Source organism: Montipora capricornis, chromosome 9, assembly GCF_036669925.1.
Source record: "Montipora capricornis isolate CH-2021 chromosome 9, ASM3666992v2, whole genome shotgun sequence".
Classification (NCBI taxonomy): Eukaryota; Metazoa; Cnidaria; class Anthozoa; order Scleractinia; family Acroporidae; genus Montipora; species Montipora capricornis.
Genome location: NC_090891.1, coordinates 33,978,110 through 33,997,909, shown reverse-complemented (window position 1 = coordinate 33,997,909; position 19,800 = coordinate 33,978,110). Strand labels below are relative to the sequence as shown.

Below are 19,800 nucleotides of genomic sequence, written 5' to 3'. Positions count from 1 at the left end.
GAAAACATTTTTTTTTTCTGCAACTGAGCTTGAAAAGTTTGAGCCAGTTAACCATTCTGTACATATATTTTGTGACTAACGAACTCTGATTGGTTGGAGTAATTTTTTATTGTCTTGATGTCCAATCCACCAATCACGATGCGGGGTTCTATGGCCAGAACAAGTCAAAATATTATTCGCGGTCATCAAACTAACACTGGCTGGCCTTAATTTTAAGCGTGCAGGTGTGTTTGGGCCCTCACCAGTTTAGAATACAATATGAGGCTATTATTTTTGTTTCCTTGGACAGAGTCTTAGGCCTAAACGCATTAGCAAACTGATAAAGAACCACTGGGAGTGGAGCGGAAAGGATCACTCGGGCGCCGGCCGAAGGTAAGTAACTCCTAGTATTGCGGTGGCGTTTTTTGCTTCGCTCGAAAAACCACTCATTTTTACGGTCACACCAAGAAAACTAAGACAAATGCGATGTGAATAATTAAACGACTTTTTTTCCAATTTTTTTCAGTCGTCTTTGAAAGATCAAAAATGGAGAATGGCACCATGAACGGCGACCATCGCGATCGATCTCCTTCCCTTCGCTTGGTTTGAGCCGCTCGAATTCGCGAAACGCCAACTGCAAGGAAATCAACCGTACTTCTCTTTTGAGAAGAAACCAAAGTCTCAGCGCCAAACAAATTCGCTTTTACAGGAATGGAGATCGATTTTTTAGTGGTCTTAAACTAGCCGTTTCTCCTGAGCGATATAAAGAGTTCGACGCTCTGCTGGCAGAGTTGTCAAACAAGCTCGAACTTTCGACTGGCGCCGTACGTTACGTTTTTAACGCTGAAACAGGCAAGATGATCACCGATGTGAACGAACTTCAGTACGGTTCCTGTTATGTCTGTTCTTCTTGTAATGTCTTCAAAGAAGTGGAAAATGGATACGGCAATGTAAAACCGTGTTGGTCGCTCTCACACCCTAAGAAAGAATCTGCTCTCGCTTCCTCAGGATCGCATCAAATCGACGGTAGTCGAGATTTCATCAAACCAAAATTGGTTACGGTTATAAAGAATGGAAAACCCCCACAAAAGAAAGTTACCATGCTACTTAATGCGAAGACAGCAGTCAGCTTGGAACAAGTTTTAGACCATCTGTCTTCAAAGGGAACGTTAGGAAAAGTCGACAAACTGCACACAGTCGATGGAAAGCAGGTACGTGGTTTATTATTGTCGGCCATTATTTCATCGGTCGCTTTATTCAACGTTTTTAACAAGGATCCGTGTTACTCTTTTCATTAATAATTTATTTCTAGTTTTTGGTTCGTTGTCTTTGTTCGTTTCTTGGCAAGGGAGCATCGCACTCGATCGTTTTTCCCTTGAAAATATGTTTGCCTGTGAAGGTTAGCGCATCCTTTGTGATCACTGAGAGGAGGCTCGTGTTGAAAATGTAAGCAACACGCGGCTGGAATTTTTTTCTGGAGATGTTTACTTTTGGGCTTTCAGATTGTTTCAAAGAGAGGCAGATTATGAAAGGTTGTAAAATCGGATCTGGATTACTTGGTTTGGTTTTAGTGCATTTAGTGTCTATACACTTCAAGTAAATTAAAATGAACAAATTACTCCCCGCTGAATTTGTTACGTTGTTCGTTCATGGCAAGCGTGTTGCTCGGCGCTCTAAATCAGTGATATATTTTGCGGTTCGTAGGAAGTTGTTCAAGCTGAGAGTGTTTCTTTCAGTTTTCTTAATTTTTTTCTCCAGAGCACAATTTGTATTTATTTGTTTCCATACGTTCCTTCCATCCCGTGAGGTCGCCACGTGGAGAAAAGTGTCGCTTTCATTATTTATACCTTTGGTCTCAGGCAAATATTTCAAAGCATCTGTTCTAGAAATATGTTTTACAGGTCGTATTTCTTATCCGATAATACTTTAAGCAGACATCATGGCTGTTGTTGAAAGAGTCTAGACCAGTTTGGGGTCAAAATATGCTTGTTTACGTGCTTTATACAGTATTTCATGGGTCATCTCAATTAAAATATCCAAGCTTCCGAAGCTGCTATAGGCGTCTTTTGTTTGTAGATTCCGTGTTGAATATTCTAGTGAATTTTCCTGCTGAGTTTTCCGTTCTAAATGTAATTCCGGAACTTAACATTCATGGATTGTGTTATCTCTTTAGAGAAGTACATTGGACACGGAATAATACAACAAGCAGTTTCATTTTATACAGTATACTGTATTTCGAGGAATTTTAAGTTTTGTTCTGTGGCGAGAAGCAAGCTGCACCATTATAAAATGAACGAACAAGTCAGCGAGTGTCAGCTCAGTGTTTTATCTTTTTATAGTTTCTCAACTCCAGACTTAGCTTCTGAAAAAGCTCTGAGCTAAGATATCGGGAATTATATGTGTATTTTATTGAAACAGGTAATGTTTTTGAACACTCCTTATGAGCAGATGTAAAAGACCTTAAAATTATGTCTAACCTCATTATAGGGCTCTGAATTGTGACGGAAGGCGTACATGTTTTTAAACCTATCTTTATCATTAAAATGAGTGCTTACAAATGAAAAGTACAAAAAAAAAACTGATGTGAATCTGAATCATTAGATATGACAAGTGGTTTTCTTTGTTTTCATATATTTTACATGTGGTTGAAAGTAAATCAAAATATACACTGGACCAGTAAACTTGTCCCTGAATGATATTTGAGTTTAGTTTCATTGCGGTTTTGCCTGACAATCCCAGTTTGTTTCTTTGACATTTTATCTCGGGAGTGTCTCCTGAATCCTGCCAGTCTGATAATGGCACCAGGGATAAGATATTTATGTGAACAAACAAACATTATTACTGGAATGATTGGCAGTCTTATGCACTGTAGAGAAACACTTGCTTTTTCTGTGCAAAACTTGTCTTTTTAATTGCTTCAGCATTTAAAACATTTAATTTTCAGAGGCTAAACAACATTTATGTGAGAGTACTTTTATGGAAGAAAATTTGACATTTGATCTTGAAAGATAAGAAATACCCCAAATACTGAAAATTCTGTGAGGTATTTGTTTTGATTTGGGCAATACTATGTTATTTTCAAGTTTTGACTCTTAACATGACATTTTCTTCATGCAAAGGTAGCAAAAATAAAAAGCAGGTGATCAGACAAACTTTTACTTTTAAGTTATGAATGTGAGTGAAAATCTATGTGATTTGAAAGGATCTGGTCTACAAAAAAATACAGAGCACCTTCTGTATGCACTTATTTGGTACATGTACATAATTTTTCTTTCTTGTTGGAGAGGTAATTAAGGGGTGTTAGGTGTTCATGTGAGTGCTTACAGCAAAGTATATTGTCATGGCTGTTGCTTGAGCAGCTGAATTAAAAAAAAAATACTTGTAGAATGTTCTTTATGATTAGTGATATTCTTTTCTGGAGATTACGGTTAGGTTAGGTTAGGCTAGGGTTAGGGTTAGATTAAAAAGAGATTAAAAATCTTCCAAAATATCCTCAGTCAGCAAATGGCAAAATTTGTTTAAAGAAACTCTTGAATCTAGTTATAACTGCATATGGATTAAATTGATGGTAATTATTCACTGGTATTCAAAATGCATTGTTAAACTCCACAGATCAAAGAGCTGAGGCATCTGTTTGGAGATGATACCATGTTTGTTGCCCTGCAAAGTAATGAAAAGTTTCCTGAAGAAGGTTTTGATGTTGATGTGCAGAGTAAGTACACACAGTTATTGCAAGTTTTTATCGTCCTCATTCCCCGCTGAGTTTAATTTATGTTTGGTTAGCTTGTGTTAGTGTAAGGCGATAACTGTGAAGTCTCTTTACAAGATGTCCAGAAGTCCTAAAAACTTCTTAAGAGAAACTAGTCAGCTTTATTCTTTGAACAGGAATTGAACAAGGCCAAGTGGTCTCGGCAAGCAAGAACCCTGGTTTTTAGCACCATTAAAATCTGTTGACCTGGGTTAGCCCTTACCATGGTCCTAACAACTTGGCCTGGGAAATTATGACAGTACAATCTAGAGAAAAAGACCACATGTACTTCCTCTAGCTGCTCTCTATGTCCTGTAACATTGTCGTACAAACATCAGATGGTTGAATGCAATTAATTTTAGTCAGTTGGCTCTCGTGTAAGCGAGAAAAAAAAGGAGCAACTCGCAGTCACAATAACTTGATTGTATGTGTCCAAAGTGTCCATCATTGGGCGATGATAATTGATAATTTTCAACTGACAGATGGTCCCTATTCTATTGCCCAGTAAAGAGGCTCAGCGCAGGCCAGGAAATGGGTTTCACTTGAGCTCGCTTATACGATGGCAAACAGTGAACATTGAATCTGCTTTGTTAACTCTGCAAAATAAAATTATATTAAAACTGGGTGCTTCTTTCCAATCCCAGGGTACCGCCCACCTTGGCGTTATGCACCAGTGTCAGAAATTTATTCCTATATTCCTGGCCTGCGACCTGAGCCCCCTCCACCAGAAAAGACGTTTACAGTTCACTTGCACTGCATCTTAGCAGCTTCCATGTCAAATTTAACAACACCCAGGCCAGCACCACGCAGAACAAGATCTGTATCTCCCAGACCTTGTTCTTCAAGACAATTGTTTCCACCCTCACCGAAGACAACACCAAGGTCATCGAGAAGCCTTGCTGCTTCAAGCAGACCCAAATCTGCTATAGGCATGCCATTAGAGTTTTCTCGTAAATCACTGATGCCTCAAGTAAAAGGTACTGGAACCCTTAGACCAGCAAAGAAGCGAGCTGGTTCGGACAAACCTGTCCCTATCAGACCAAAGGCAGGTTCTGATACTCCTGTTGCAATCAGAGGAAGACCAAGACCAAACCCTCCAGAAATAAAGACTATGCCCTTCCAAAAGTCATCTTCAGAAGATTCTGACACTGGAAATCCAGAAGGTCGTCATGGCTACTATATTTATATTTACAATGAAAAAATGAATCAAAGTCAGGGAGTGAACGATAGTAAGCCAACTGCGTCTGTGCGACCAATGATGCTCTTTAGTGCTGACAAGCAAATGGATGATGTGGACCCTGTCAACAAACTGGATCTCAAGCCATTGTCATTAAACCTTTCTCCTGTGGACTCTCTTGAAACAGTTCTTTCTTAAGATGGTCGTGGATAATGGCAGTTTTTATGACAGGAGTTATTGTTCCATTTCTGATGGATGCATATTAGCTTCTTTATAATACTTTACCATACTAGTTCTAGATGTGTGCATCAAATCTCATCTCATCTCAGGATTTTTCATGAATAAAACAGCACCTCGAATTATTGGTTTGGCTGAAGTTTGCCTTGAGAAAGAAACATGACATTCTTTGGTGCTGAAATCAAGAGGTTTCAGTTTAGAAGTGCAAGTTAGATGAGATGTGTTGTTACCTCAATAACGGTCAAAAAGATTATGATAAATTGAACTTTTATTTTGATAGTAAAGTAAGGTTAATTATGGGGCAGGCATTTGGACTAATGTTTGTTGACTAAATTACATTGGAAGCAAGTTGAAAAACTATTTTTAGATGTATTTATCAGACTTGTTATATCAATATTACTGGTATTCATACTCATGTAATATATACAAAGCTTCATATTATTCCAATATTTTAAGTGCTCTTTTATTCTTATTGCTTTAATTTAAAGCAGCTTAATTACGTTTTCAACCTCATATTCATTTATATTATAACAAATTTATGAACTGTCATATCAGCTTTGGTTCAAGATTTAAGGAACTCTTTGCCTCTATTTTTAACCTCCATATATTGGTTTGCTTAACAGCCGTCTTTACAACCTGTTTTTGTTTTATTGGGAAAATACAAGATAGACCCAATTGCTAGTATTTGAAGCGGATAATAAAACAAAAATGTTAGGTTTAGATGTTTTTCCAAACAATAAATTATAAAAACCTTTAGCAATTTATTCACCTGCCAATTTAGAGATCTGAGAATTTGCAGATGCAGAGTCCAGGATTGTGTTGAAACAACTGGAACTAAATGAATAAGTATTGGTATACATTCCACTAACTTGAGTAATAAATCCTTGTAAAACTGTAGTAATGTGCTATTTACTTTGTTGTGCCTCATTGGTCATTCACCACTGATGAGGTTTAACAAAAGTTTTAAACTTCTTTATTATTTAAGTGCATTGAATGTGTAAAAATATGCACAGCTTGTTTGTTTAGTTTTAGCTCAATTTAGATCAAAATGAAAAAAGAAAGTTCATTTTCAACAATGCAGAGGAACACATATTTTCAGTCGCATTCAGTCGTGAAAATAAAACCCTTTTATATTAGTTTCATTGATTTTACATGTTTAATGTCAGAATTTTCTTGGAATTATAAGTTAGCAAATTATTTCTATTTTTGCCATGTTGCTCAACCAACAAGAACATACATTCATGTATCTCTTTAGACGACAATATTTACTTTATTTTCTTGTGAAAGTATAATCATTATTAAAATAGTTTCTTCGGGACAAAATAATATTTTTGATAGCTTTTCAATCTTATTCTGCCCTTATCCCAGTTATGACAGGGGCAAATGGTTTGACATTATCAACTTCAACAATAGCAGAAAAAAGGATGACAATCTTATCAGCAATTAACTACACTTGGTTGTTTCATTTTAGACATGAGATTGATGGATTGACCTTGAAATTCTTTTATGTTGTTTCTTTGGATAGACAGCTTTTAGAATTACATCTTTTGGTCTCTCCACTGAAGAATGTGGAAAAAATGAGATTAATTTTAGGGTAATAATATTTGTATCTCTTTGTCCAATGTCATGATCAGTGGGTGGTTACAAATAAAGCAAAAAATACATATCAATATAAATTTATACAAACTAATATTAAATTAATAGGTGGTGCAAAGAATGTCATTATAAGGATACTGGAAAAAATGCTACTAAAATTTTTAGCATTGTTAATGCTAAATGAAATGATTGGTATCTTCATGATAATCAAACACAGACAAATTTGTCAATGTAACTTTTAAATGTACCAAGAGAGAAAGTTTGGGAATGGCTATGGAAAAGTGGGGACAAAAATGGGTTTGTGATAGTTTTAATGAAAGGTTTCTAAACTTCGGCAATTGAATGAAAAAGGTGTTTAAGGAATTAAAAAGTATTTTTAGAGGACAAAAAGCAGAAATTGTGGAGAGTTGTGTGCAAATGAAAGTATTGAATGCCGTTACTATAAAATTATTACCTAGTATGTTACAGTGCGATGCGCCTTACTGTGGCCACCCAACAAACTTTCACATTTTACGTCAACTCAAACAACCCATTCAAATGTTCAACTGCTTGACCGTGCAAACTTTGCAAGGAGGGGTGACTGTCAATCAAATTCGCTCACCCTGATTGGCACATAAGTTTTAAAAAACTTTGTTAGGTGGCCACGGTAAGGCCCGTCGCACTGTAATGGAACAACTTTACTAAGGAAACATTTTGTAATAGTGTTTCAGTTTGTAATTAGCTGCTTGAAATGCTGTAATAAACTGGCAACTCTGTTACGTACAATGTGGTGTCATTTACAAGTGCAAGTCGAGACTGAAAAAACTATTTTCACACTGCACCTTATTCTTTTGTATCTGTTATGTACATTAGTCTCTTTTACTTTATTCAAGGCAAAGGTATCTTTTGAAAGTAAAACTTCTATTCCTCCCACAGTATGAAGAATGTAGAGTTCATTCTACATCCTGGAAGCTAGTAGTTCTTAAAACCTATTGTTGTGTAACTAGTTTACTGAATTGATGAAACATGTTTTGAAGTAATAATCAGAAAAAGAAAAAGGTAAGGCGTTTAATTCCCTGCTCACTGACATTATAAAGTTGGTCTGTAACCATTAGCAAAATTGCCAATTTAGTTTGTACAGTGCCTCTTCAATCAGGGAAAGAAAGTCATAAACTCTCAGCAACATACACTTAATAGTGCCACCCTTAACATGTTTGCATTATTAGCAACTGAGATTCTAAAATAGCATGCAAAGTTTGAATGTTTTGGTTTTTACACAGTGTACTTAATTGCAATTTTACATAATATACAAAAGACCACCATGTACTACACTTATTTTATTTTTAACTTCCCAAAAATATTTTCAGGTTATAAGATTACACCATATAGAGATCTCAAGAGGCCATCTGGGCTGAAGAGGTCCTCTTCACTACGAACCCCACGTGGTCGTCGAGACAGTGGTTCTAATGACTCAGGTACAAAACGCTGAAATGGAACTATTAAATTAACCAAAAGAGAGCAGCATGTTTCAAACGAATGGGACTTTTCTTTTTCTTTGTGCAGACACAGGAACGGTTCAGTATTTTATTTCTCTCAAGTAACAAATGACTTTGCTTTAATTAATTAAAAATAAAAAATAAACATTTTAGTGATGCAAGCAAAATACAGCCACATTGAATTGTAACATTTGTGCTATAAAGGCCATTTTATAAAAAAGTGATTCCAGTTCAATCTGTAGAACAAGAAGGATCTGAAATAGTTAATCCAGCTTCTACTATGAGCAAGATTGAAGAAACTGGTGATGGCTACCATGAATGTGTCAATAACATACTTAAGGGGGTAACCAATAATTATGACGTTAAACAATCAAGTTAGGGCATTATGTTTAAGTTGACTAAAAAGTGACTGTTCATAAAGTTCGCTTAAGTTTAAAATAACTGTTTACAAAGCTAGAATTTTTTTTCTATATTTTTATGAATTTTTGATTTTTTTTATAAAAGTGAATCTTTCCATAAAATTATTCGATACTTGTTGTGTAGCGATGACACAATCAATACTTCCTTTAAACATCAAATCAATATTTTCAGGTAGCCTTCAATCTCGTGATCGCCCTGTACGGCGCTCTGCTTCAGGTAAACCTTGTAACACAAAGAATAGGTTGGAATGTCATTTCCAACTAGTGCCAAGCAACAGGTTTCAACAGAATGGGACTTTTCTATTTCTTGGTGCAGGCACAGGAACGATTCAGTGGGGTGTTTGCGTTAATTTTTATTTCTCTCAAATAACAATTGACTGTGCTTTTATTAATAGAAAAAAATTGAAAATTTTAGTGATGTAAGCAAAATAAAAAAAATACAACCAACCACACTGAATTGAATCAAGACCATTTTATTAAAAAAAGATGTTTTTTTTAACCTCATCTGAATAAATTAAATATATATTTTTATAAAATCTCATCACTTTCACAATTGAAATAAGTCATTGTACATGTATATGAGATAAAGTTAATAATTATTGAAGAGATGATGTTAATAATTTCTCAATATTAAATTGTAGAACAGTAAAATAATTGCTTTTGCATCTCTAGGAATATAACCATAGTAGCCATCTTGCTGTCTAACATCTACTGGTAACCCTAATATCTTGAAATGTTTTTTACTCAGTTAAAAGTGCCAGCAAGGATAGAGCTATGGATAGAGGAATGAGTCCTGCTCACTCAGCCACTAGGGTATGATTTGTTAGTTTGACATTTTCCAGTGTTACATTTTGTATAGATTATTATTATTCATCCGAATTTGTGCCAAAAGCCAAAATTAAAAGGCAAGGTAGTGAATATATGAATGGGTTGTCTTGGTTTCTTTTTGCACTTCACAATATAGTTGGAATATGAAACTAATATTGTTTTGGGAACTTGTCATCAACAAATAGGTATCAAGCGAGGTCACAGGTTCAAAAACAAGTTGAAGTCCTGAATTTTTCAGGCTTCTGTACGCAATTGTAAAAATTGCGTTCATAACTGCGATGATCATAGCTTCACTTGATTTCATATCTGCATTTCATATATGATTCATTTCATATACCATTTCATCAAATAGGTATCAGTTGAGGATTGAAATTTAAAGAAGCTGGCAAGATTGACTAATCGACAATAATGTTGTTAATTATTGGTATTAATAATTATTATACTCTCTGTTTATTTATTTGAAACTTTGTTTCCTAGGTTAACGGACGCAGCTCAAGATGTAAGTATTTTTAAGGGCAGTTATTATCAATTTTAGTAGTTTGTTTCTTCTTGTTAATGCTGTTGCTGTATCTAACAGTTGAATTTTTCTTGAACAGCAGCTAGTGTCAAATCACCACCTGGATCATCTGGCAGAAGGGTTAGTAAATCAAATGGTTAGGGTAAATAAAAGAAGGACAATGGTTGCAAATTTCATTTTATCTCAAGAGGCGGAGAAAAAGTTTGATCTTGAACCTGTGATTACAGTCCTGTTTTTGTAACAAATTATGCAAATTGTATATCTTGATCCTAAGTGTTCAGTTTGAATGGTTGTATGTATACCTTTCATTCCACATGGCTTTGTATCTGTTGAATGCAGTAATATTGATTGTATTGATGACTGGTTCAACAAAACTCTTAAATTGAACTTGTCCAGAGCTGAAAATGGTGGTTGACCTACTCTGTGCAGCTGCCAGAAACCAATTTCTCTAGAATAAGTTATAAGAATTATCATGATCAATGCTACACATTTTTACTCATTGCTTTGTATTCTTATGTGTAGACTCCGAACACTGGCCTTGGTCATCCAAATGAAGAGTTGTAAGTTTGAATCTATGTGGGAGATTGAATTAAATAATTTATTTATTGTAGTATTTTTATAATTTTAGCAAAAAACATTTACTTCCTGTTTTTGTGTTACACCATTTCTGCCTCTTTAAAGGAAAATTTAATTTTCAAGTAATCAATAAATTGTCTCTCATACCTTTGCTAAACTTAATTTAATTGACCCATTGACACTTCAGGCAACCTAGAATGCCCCCAGTTGACAAATAAGATCATCTGTCATTAGAGAGAAGTGGGTAAACTAATGCTCTTTTGCCACTCACTCAATTTTTCAATTATTTTTTGAAATTTATGTGAATTTTTCAGGAAACAAAATTTTCTGTTGCTTTTTGAAGAATGGCCATATTGTAACACCTCCATTAACTATGATTGTATTATTAAATATTCTTTACTGTGTTGGTGTCTTTTGAAAAAAAAATGGCAAAAGAGATTTTTTTTTAAAAAACAGATATCCTGCCCATGTGTTTGAGAAGGAGTCCCCAGATGCAGGTAAGAATTAAACAAAAGTAAAAGATACTAAAGATCACGGATTTGGATGAATAAGTGACACCAGGGGAACAAGGATATTGGGCAATTATGCATGAAACTTATATGAGAAAGAAGAAATTTGGAATTGAACTATCTAAGGAAACTCTTTGTTTCACTTTTAATTTGGTTAATTTCATTGGTGCTCTCTGTGTATGTATTATAACAGACATAACTTGATGTAACAATGTATAGTTGCTGGATACAATTTAAATTTAAACAATTAAACATTCTAGTAGCTAGTCTAAAGAACAATGTTAACCTGTCACACAATTTAAAAGGTTACTAAACTGAAAAATTTGCCATGAAGAGCAGTTTAAATTTATGAACTGGCATGGTTCATTTGCATAATGTATTTACACAACAACAAACCCGTAATTTAGAATTTTTGTAAATGTCAAATGTACGTCTACATTTTTCATTTCGGCTTGTGGGTTTCAGACTTGTAATACTCAGACAAGTTTTAATGCATTACACAGCTTGGAGAAAAGGAGCTCCGAAGAAAGTCCTTAGGAAACAAAAAGCAAAGACTGCCCCTTCCACGAGCAACAAGTTTTATTCCACTGTGTGGCTTAGTGATTATGAGTCTGAACCAGATAAAAAAATAGAATTAATAATTAGTAGAGGGACTACACCTTCTGGCAGTCAAATGAACACACCATATAGCAGCCAGCCAACCTCACCCCTTGGAAGTCAGTTTTCTTCTCCATTTGATAGTCGGTCAAATACTCCTTCATTGTTTTCAAAGTTTGAAGACGAAGACTCAGGATTACATTCAGAAAATGATAAATCATATGAGGAAGTTATAGGACCCAAGAAAAAACTACACCGGACATTAAGTTTGCCAGATGCAGAGCTAAATCATCTTCGGGCAGAAGATCTTCATGAAAGATTTACAATATTGCAATTAGAGCAAGAAAATAGAGAATTGAAAAACCTAACTGTAGAATTGCAAGAGGCTTTAGAGAAGCTTGAAGAGAGAGTAAACTGTTTGCAAAGTGTTGAAAATGACAGTTTGGGTGAGGCAGCAACATATCCCTCAACACATTACACCATTTCTCAGTACCTGTGTAGGGATTATGAAAATATTTCTCAGCCAGACAGCTTACCACGTGTTTTGAAGAAAAGGTCTAAAAGTGATATAGACTTGTCAGCAAACAGAAGAAACAAAAAAGATAACACAACATGTTGTGTCAGCTAGTCAGAAGTAAAGGAGCAAAGTTGCTCACAGTAACTTCTCTCCAAATTTGTATTTTGGTGTAATCTTATGCAGGGTAATTTTGTTCACATTGACTGGAAATAATCACAGAGTTTACGAATGGTTAACTTTTTACAGCATTCTAAAAAAATCATTTGAATATAGATTCTGTGGCCTTGGGCATCTTTGATGATGTCTTGTCAACAAATGACTCGCTCTCAGCAGATCAAATTTTGACTTTCTTTAGTCAACAGCATGCAAAAGTCATTTTTCATAACATTGTACAGTTTTCTATATGAGCACATTGTTTTCCTGGTTTCTTAGAATTTGTCAGTTACTCACAAATTAAGGGAAAATAATATTACATGTATTATGATACCCTCATCTTTCAGACACAACCAGTCAAGAGTACAACTAACGAAGTGTTAATTACTAAATCACAGTTATGGATTATTTAAAATAATTTGAGTGCGTTTTGGAAATGTTAATTGGCATGATTTTGGAGTTAGGGTTGGTTTTAAGTCTTAGAATTGTGTGTGCAGTACATGAAATTTTTGAGTTGTCTGACAGGTCACAGGACACCATCTTTGGCTCAAAGGTGATGGAATTAGTGATTAAATTAATTTGTTATGAAAGGAACATACAGTAGCTTAAAGAAAATTAAGTGTGGGCAGTGAAAACTGAGTCTCTTTAGGGTATGTGATGAGGATTTAAAGCCTTGAGATCCGGAGATCCCGGGTTCAAGACCCGCTCTGGCCACTCGTTGAATTTGTTCCTGGTAGTCCCTGGTTCAACTTCCGAGCTGCACTTGTAAATAGCCAACTGGTTTGCCTCCGGCCAGTTGGGATTCTTAACAGTTGTTGTTGTGTTCTGTCGTTTCGTTGATTGTGTTTCATAGGCCCTGAAAAGCCCCTATGGGGAGCGGTCAATTAAGTATGTATGTATGTAAAGCAGAACTTTAAAAAAACAATAGATGAGTATCGAGTTTAAAAAGGTAAACTGTAAAAAAATTGTGAAATGTAAACTGAAAAGATTCCCTTTTGTGTTCTAAAATGACTTAACTCTAGTGTATTCAATCTGTAAATAATATAAATTTTATTTTATCAATAAAATTTTTTTGGAGGAATTGCTTTGTTATTATTTTGTTTTGTTTTTCATTTTTTAACCCCAGATCATGTAATCTGCTGTTAACAATGGCAAATCTTTTAGTGTGTGACAGGCAAACATTGTCTTAAGAATGGAAAATTAAATTAAGGTTTACAAGCTTAATGGTGGTATTTAAATGATATCTTTGTCATGACTAACCCTTTATTTCATCAAATGTTCAAACCAATAACCTTTATATACCTGTGTCACATAACAGAAAGTTATTACTTTATTGTGCAGTGGTATTACAATTGATTGTCATTTCTACAACATTCAAATAAAAATGCTTGACATTTCTAATGGCATTAAATTAATCTGTAACACGTTAAATTGTCCATCGTACTGTGGCTGTCACACACTAAAAGCATGACTGAAACAAATTGATGGAGCATGTTTCACAGCTTATGGGCTTGTGTCTGGTGTGTAGTACTTTATTATTTGGGGAAGGGGAACATTACTGTTGAACTGTTTTTAACAGAAAAATGTACTCACTCCCAGCCAAAAAAGCATTCCTGATATGGTTTACCCCACTCCCAATTGATCAAGTTCATCAACTAGAAACTGGTAAAAATTTATCTGTCTGTGCTAAACAACCATGATACATGTAAAAGATACTGAAGTACAAATCACTGGATTTTTCAAATGAAAAATATCTTGCCAAAAAATGCTTTTGTAAGAAATCAAGGAATGTGATTGTTACATATTGGGCAGGTGAATAGGTTTACAATACAAACAAGATAAACATTTTCATTCAAAATGGTTGATTTTGCACTTTGATCGCAACTGACTTTGCTTCAGATCAGATAATTTTGTGTTGATTCTTCTAGCTGCTCTAGTCTTATTTCCATTTTTTTTAGTTCACTTACTGGACTTTTTCCTCAATGCTTCCCTTCCCATCGTTGCTTGTTGTTGATTTCGCTAAGGCATATAAATCTTTACGCGATGTCTTTTAGTAAAAGGCTGATTTCCATCTTAAAATTGTATACTTATCTTTGTGTTAAGATTAGCAAGGAGCTCCTCTCTCTCCTGTTCTCCCCTCCGTCACTCCCCCCCCCCCCCCCTCTTTACACAAACCTACACTTTCAGTAGACCCCATGGATATTAATTATTGGGCCAGTTTTACGTCACATACAGCCCTTTTCCATTTAAGACAAAAGTAAGTTTTAGTACGTTCATTAGTACGGCTGATAAAATTGTGATACCTAATCCTTTGGTTCCAAATCAGCTGAAACAAATCCGAGTTTGCAAACATTTTATTGGAAAGTACTTGCAAGAAATGTCTGTGACACCACTTCAAAAATAGAAATTCCAGAACTTTACATTATCATAGTGGAGGTTTCAAGGAAAAAGTTATTTAGTGTAAGACTGGGATTTTGTGAGAAGGAACAGAAAACTTGCTTTTGATTTTAATAAAATTGGTTTTTTTTTGCAGTAACAAACATGCATGCATGGTTCCGAACAGGTACCAGTGGCAAATCATTAATTTTTTGGGAACCTGCTTAACTTAGTTTTCTTCCCCATGTTGCACACAGTGAAGACAAAAACACATTGAAGCCTGCCGTCAGATTTTATGGTTATGGTAAACAGGTCAACGTATCCTCTACTTGGTCTTGGCCTTTTGTTTAAATCCTTTAGCCCTTATCAATTGGTTGGTATTTGAAATTTTCATTAACTTGACAGATTTGTCACCTGTGAAGTAAAACTGGTCCAATAAGTCAGATGTCAATGTGTTTTTGTCTTCAGATTTGGAATGCACACTGATATAAATAAAAGTATTAAGAAAAACTGAAGGACTAAACTTTAAATGTCATATGCTTCTTCTTCTGCAGAGCGCATTGAATCTGGCGTGGATGCACCATTTGAATAGCTGGAGCTCCTTGCTTATTCCTTAAGTCTTGTGGAATCAGAAGCCTGATTCACTGAACAAAATAACTGCATTGTTAAACATTAATATTATTGATTAATCATTTTGAAGAGGGCTTTTGTGGGATATACTTGTTGCATGCTTCTGTTACTAAAATTAATGCTTAGTAAAAATGATCAAATTATTGTCAATCACCCCGAGTAAGGATTTCATGAGCAGGAAAAAATGGAACGATCTATTTGAGTGAAATGCCTGTCACCACTTTTATTAAGTGCTAAATCATTTAGAAAGTCTAAAAGATAATTAACTTAAGCTGGAGATGATAAAATAATCAAATTCCAGTGGAATAATAAATTGAAAAGCTCTTGATGTGTACTTTAAAAACACAAAGCATGGGAACCCATGAATGAAAATTGGAAAAATGGCATAACTAATATTAATTAAAGCGTGCAGTGAAATAGTTGCAAATTTTGCAATATTTAATTTTCACTCCATTAAAAAATATTACTAAAGGCCCATTTCAAGAAACCATACTTCATTTCTTGATTTGGGAAAGAGACTTGTTTCTTAAGTTTTAACTTGAATTAATTCATTGTAGCACTGTAAATTTTCCCTTAGCTACTTTTAACATTTTGGTGTTGAATTTTTAACATGCAATAATATTATTTCTCTCTACATTTCATTTTGGTGTAAGCAGTCATTGTAAACAGCTTTAAATTTCAAGAAAAATATTGTTTTTTATGGTCCACAAGGATTAATTCCCACATAAAGTCAGGTTAAACTCTCTTTAAAACTCCTTAACTTAGACGATGAACACCTGTTTACTGTAAATTTTGTTTAAGCTTTGAAACTTGCATTGTATTATCAGTGTTTTTAGCCAGTAGTGAAATAAACGGGGATTGATGCTCCATTCTCTGTGTGTCACTTCTTTACCTTCAGTTTTTCTTGGTCTGTCACTGTCGTGAAAAATGAAAATGATAAAAATTTGAGGGAAATAAGCTCTTTTTTTTCTGGGCTATAGGGTGATGGGGAAATTCGGAATTTTGCTTCTCCTGTATTTTCCATTACTGCGACCATTTCCAGAAACATTGCTATCCAAAGCATTTTTTTTGCTTCACCCTGATTGCTTTTATTTAAAAGGAATCAAATAGCAGTGAAATCTAAAACCAATCGCCTTTTTGTTTAATTTTGTTGTTAGTGACCAATCTTTTGCATCTTTTTGTTTGCATACATTTGAAATTATTGCTTTGCTCTCCTCCTTATTCCCCATTTCCTCCGATTGATTTTTTTTACATTATATTTGTCACAAACAAGTTTGTTAATTACATTATAAGATGTGGCTCAAACAAAACCTGTTACGTTGTAAATCAACATTGGCGAAGTGTTTCCTAAAAAATCTAAAAAAGGAAAGAACTAAATTAGAAACCCTTGGGGTAATATTGCTGCAGGTGTGATTGAATATTCATGGCAATGAATGGAAGGTAGATTGCTTGAACAGAAAATATTTTGTGACAAAAAATGTGAGTGCATGTTGAAAGTAATACATTATATCAGGAAAAAGCAATATTGGGGAAGTGAATGTTGAAGAACAGACATGCATATTCTATGTAACATAGCATTTCTAAGTTCCGGTAAATTGGCAGGTGTTTCATATCTTTCAATAACATGTTTTTTAATTGGTTGTTCCTTTGCTATTGAGAGCACCTTTCCTGTGGTATTTAATAAAAGTACCTCAAAGCTCAAACAAGATAAGATTAGAATGTCATCCTCCTACTTAGCAGACAAATGAATTTCACATTTTCTCTTTTGAGATGACACAAAAGAAGGATTGGGTTTTGTTCTTTCAATTTTATTTTGTCTTTTTGTGGTGTTGACCACCTGCATTTTAAAACTAGTTCCTGTGAACATAAAAGCATGAATTCATAAGAGTCTTTTGGACAAATAATATTAAGGCTACAAGTATTGATTGTTTTCTCCAACCAGTGGCAGCTCAAAGGAGGATAAGGATAAATGAAAATTAAATACACTACTGTGTTTTAAATGACAGGTCTGATAATTTTATTATATTCATATCTACTTCACTACATTTGGACACCTACATTTAAATTCTGTCACATGGATGTGGCAACCCTTCAATTGCTATTAATAATATTTTAATGTGTTTCTATACCCTAACCGTTCTTCCTGGAAATTTTTTTTTTGACCAGAAATATTAACAGCTGACATTTTGTTTTGTTCCTGGTATTTGTGTCATTTAATACATGAACCTACTAAGATCTTTATTTAAAATGATTACATAAGGTGTACGTGCAACTCCAAATTCTTGTGAATTTTGGACTTATCAGGCACAGCTCTCATAACGTGTTTCACACCAGGGTTCTTTTGTGTGAAGAGGTATAACATGTGGTACTTTTCTTCACTCAAGAACTTTACGGTATTTAGAGTAGTACCAAATCCCATAAGAGCTTACATTTCAAGCAGTGAATGATGGGATGGTTCAGTGGAATATTGCCATAAAACCCACCTTTCCCAGATAGAACGTGTTCCTGATAGACTGAATTTCCCTTTGCATTGTTTGTGCAGCTCATTGTTATGGTTGGACTCACTTTTTTATAATACTGTCAAAGAAATTTAACAGAAATACCTAGTGCTTTGGTCAAGTGATTTTATAGGTACATCTTTGTTTTCTTTGCAGTAAAAGATCCAAAGAAAATGAAGAGGGAGAGAATATCTGTACATGGCTTTTACAGGATAGGAAAAGTTATCGGAGATGGAAACTTTGCTGTTGTTAGGGAATGCAAAAATAGGTATTGCACAGGTGTTGTACAAAAGTAGGACCGGAACAACTCAGATTGCTCACCTTGGATTGACTTTAAAAATAATAAGGCCTCAAGAAATCACCTTAGCCCTAATCTTTAAGCTAACCATGGGGAAATTGGGGCAAATGTCGAATGATTTTGGCTTAGAAAACTGTTTTTCACTTGATCTGGTCCAATTTTTGTACTTGCCCTGTCATATAATGGTTAAGCAACCTTTAAATGAAAATGACTTAAAAGAATAAAAATTGATTTGCTAGATATTGTTATTGTTATTGTTATTGTTATTGTTATGATTGTTATTATTATTATTATTATTATTATTATTTGCATTTTTAAATGTTTTGTTTTTTGTGATTGTTTTTTGAAAACGTGATGGTGTTCGTAATGTCTATCAATGTTTAACAATCTGGTTTTTTTTTTTTTTAGGAAAACAAATAAAGAATATGCATTAAAAATAATTAGTAAAGCTAAAGTAAAAGGAAAGGTGAGTTTCTTGTCATAAAAAATGTGTAATGTAGTAGACTAAGTATTATCAACAGTAGTGGGTGGATTGCTAGCAGGTAATAAAAATGCTTTGGTGGGAGACCAGTTGAAAAACTATGAGTCCACATATGTTCTGAAATGCATGTGATTAGATGATGAACAAGGACTTCAATAAGCATCACGAAGTGGTCCCCTTGCTCTTTTCCTCAACTTCAACATCACTCATGTCTCAGAGTACAGACAATAATGGAATTTCATACAACTTTGCACATTGAAGAGGACATATCTTAGAACTGCAGGAAAAAAACGCTTGTTTAGGTTGTTAGATCATCACAGTTATGAATGTTTCTTGAACAATTTTGAACCCGTGAACTTTGAGATACTAGTGCAGTGTTCTACCGATGGAGCTCTTGACCTAACGTGGGGATGGTCATTTTATGATTTTGTAATAAACCTGCTGAGGATGTCAATATAAAGAGACTTCATGTTTGAAAGACTTAATTCTGAACTGCAAAACAAAGGATGTTGAGATTTTTTTACTACTTTAAAAGTAATGTTCATACATGTAACTCTAATATATAGAAAGTCACAAAATGACCATATCTTCCAGTTTTCTTGATACTGTAGCTCATTATTGGTAGAGCACTGAACGGGTATCGTAAAAGGAATGAGTTCAAATCCTGTTTAAGCCTAATTTTTTGCAGGCTTTCCTGTTTCATTACTGCTTAAGTAATGTTCCTAACTGCAGTGAAAAAAAATCTTAACAGCCATGTCATGTTAAATCGCAAGGCAGTTAAGCAAGGTAAAAATAAGGAAGGGTTATGTTTTTGCAAACGTTGGCGGTATGGCACTTAATATTTCAACAGAATTAACTATTGTAGGGTAATATGAAGTGCTGTTTTCTACCCATATAAACCATGTCAGTATCAGCCCTACTTATGGAATTGGACCCACACAAGGACAGAAAAACTCTGACCAGGGTGGGAATTGAACCCGTGACCTGCAGGGTAGAGCACCACTGTTGTAAGGGAAAAATAAGATCTGTTGCAGTTACTGTTTCACCTGTGGCACTGTTACTGCTCTTCGACCGCCCTCTGTACGTTATCAGTCCCTTAAGCTCCTGTTTGGTTGTGATTTGTCAGTGAGTTTTTAATATTTTTTGCCTATTGTTTTTTAAGGAGCATATGGTAGAAAATGAAATCAGT

The 19,800-nt window shown here is 34.7% G+C and overlaps 1 protein-coding gene across 1 annotated transcript in view; it reads left to right on the top strand.

Annotated features, from left to right (window-relative positions):
- Positions 1-525: 525 nt before the first annotated feature.
- LOC138016471 (serine/threonine-protein kinase DCLK1-like) overlaps positions 526-19,800 on the top strand; it is a 42,688-nt gene continuing 23,413 nt past the window's right edge. The window contains 14 exon segments of the mRNA XM_068863605.1: positions 526-570; positions 573-1,190; positions 3,592-3,691; positions 8,084-8,191; positions 8,804-8,848; positions 9,380-9,444; positions 9,937-9,958; positions 10,056-10,096; positions 10,499-10,536; positions 11,009-11,049; positions 14,862-14,891; positions 17,989-18,100; positions 18,539-18,596; positions 19,774-19,800. The exon segment at positions 19,774-19,800 is cut by the window's right edge and continues 93 nt beyond it. Of these exon segments, the coding sequence (XP_068719706.1) occupies positions 526-570; positions 573-1,190; positions 3,592-3,691; positions 8,084-8,191; positions 8,804-8,848; positions 9,380-9,444; positions 9,937-9,958; positions 10,056-10,096; positions 10,499-10,536; positions 11,009-11,049; positions 14,862-14,891; positions 17,989-18,100; positions 18,539-18,596; positions 19,774-19,800 (1,350 nt within the window).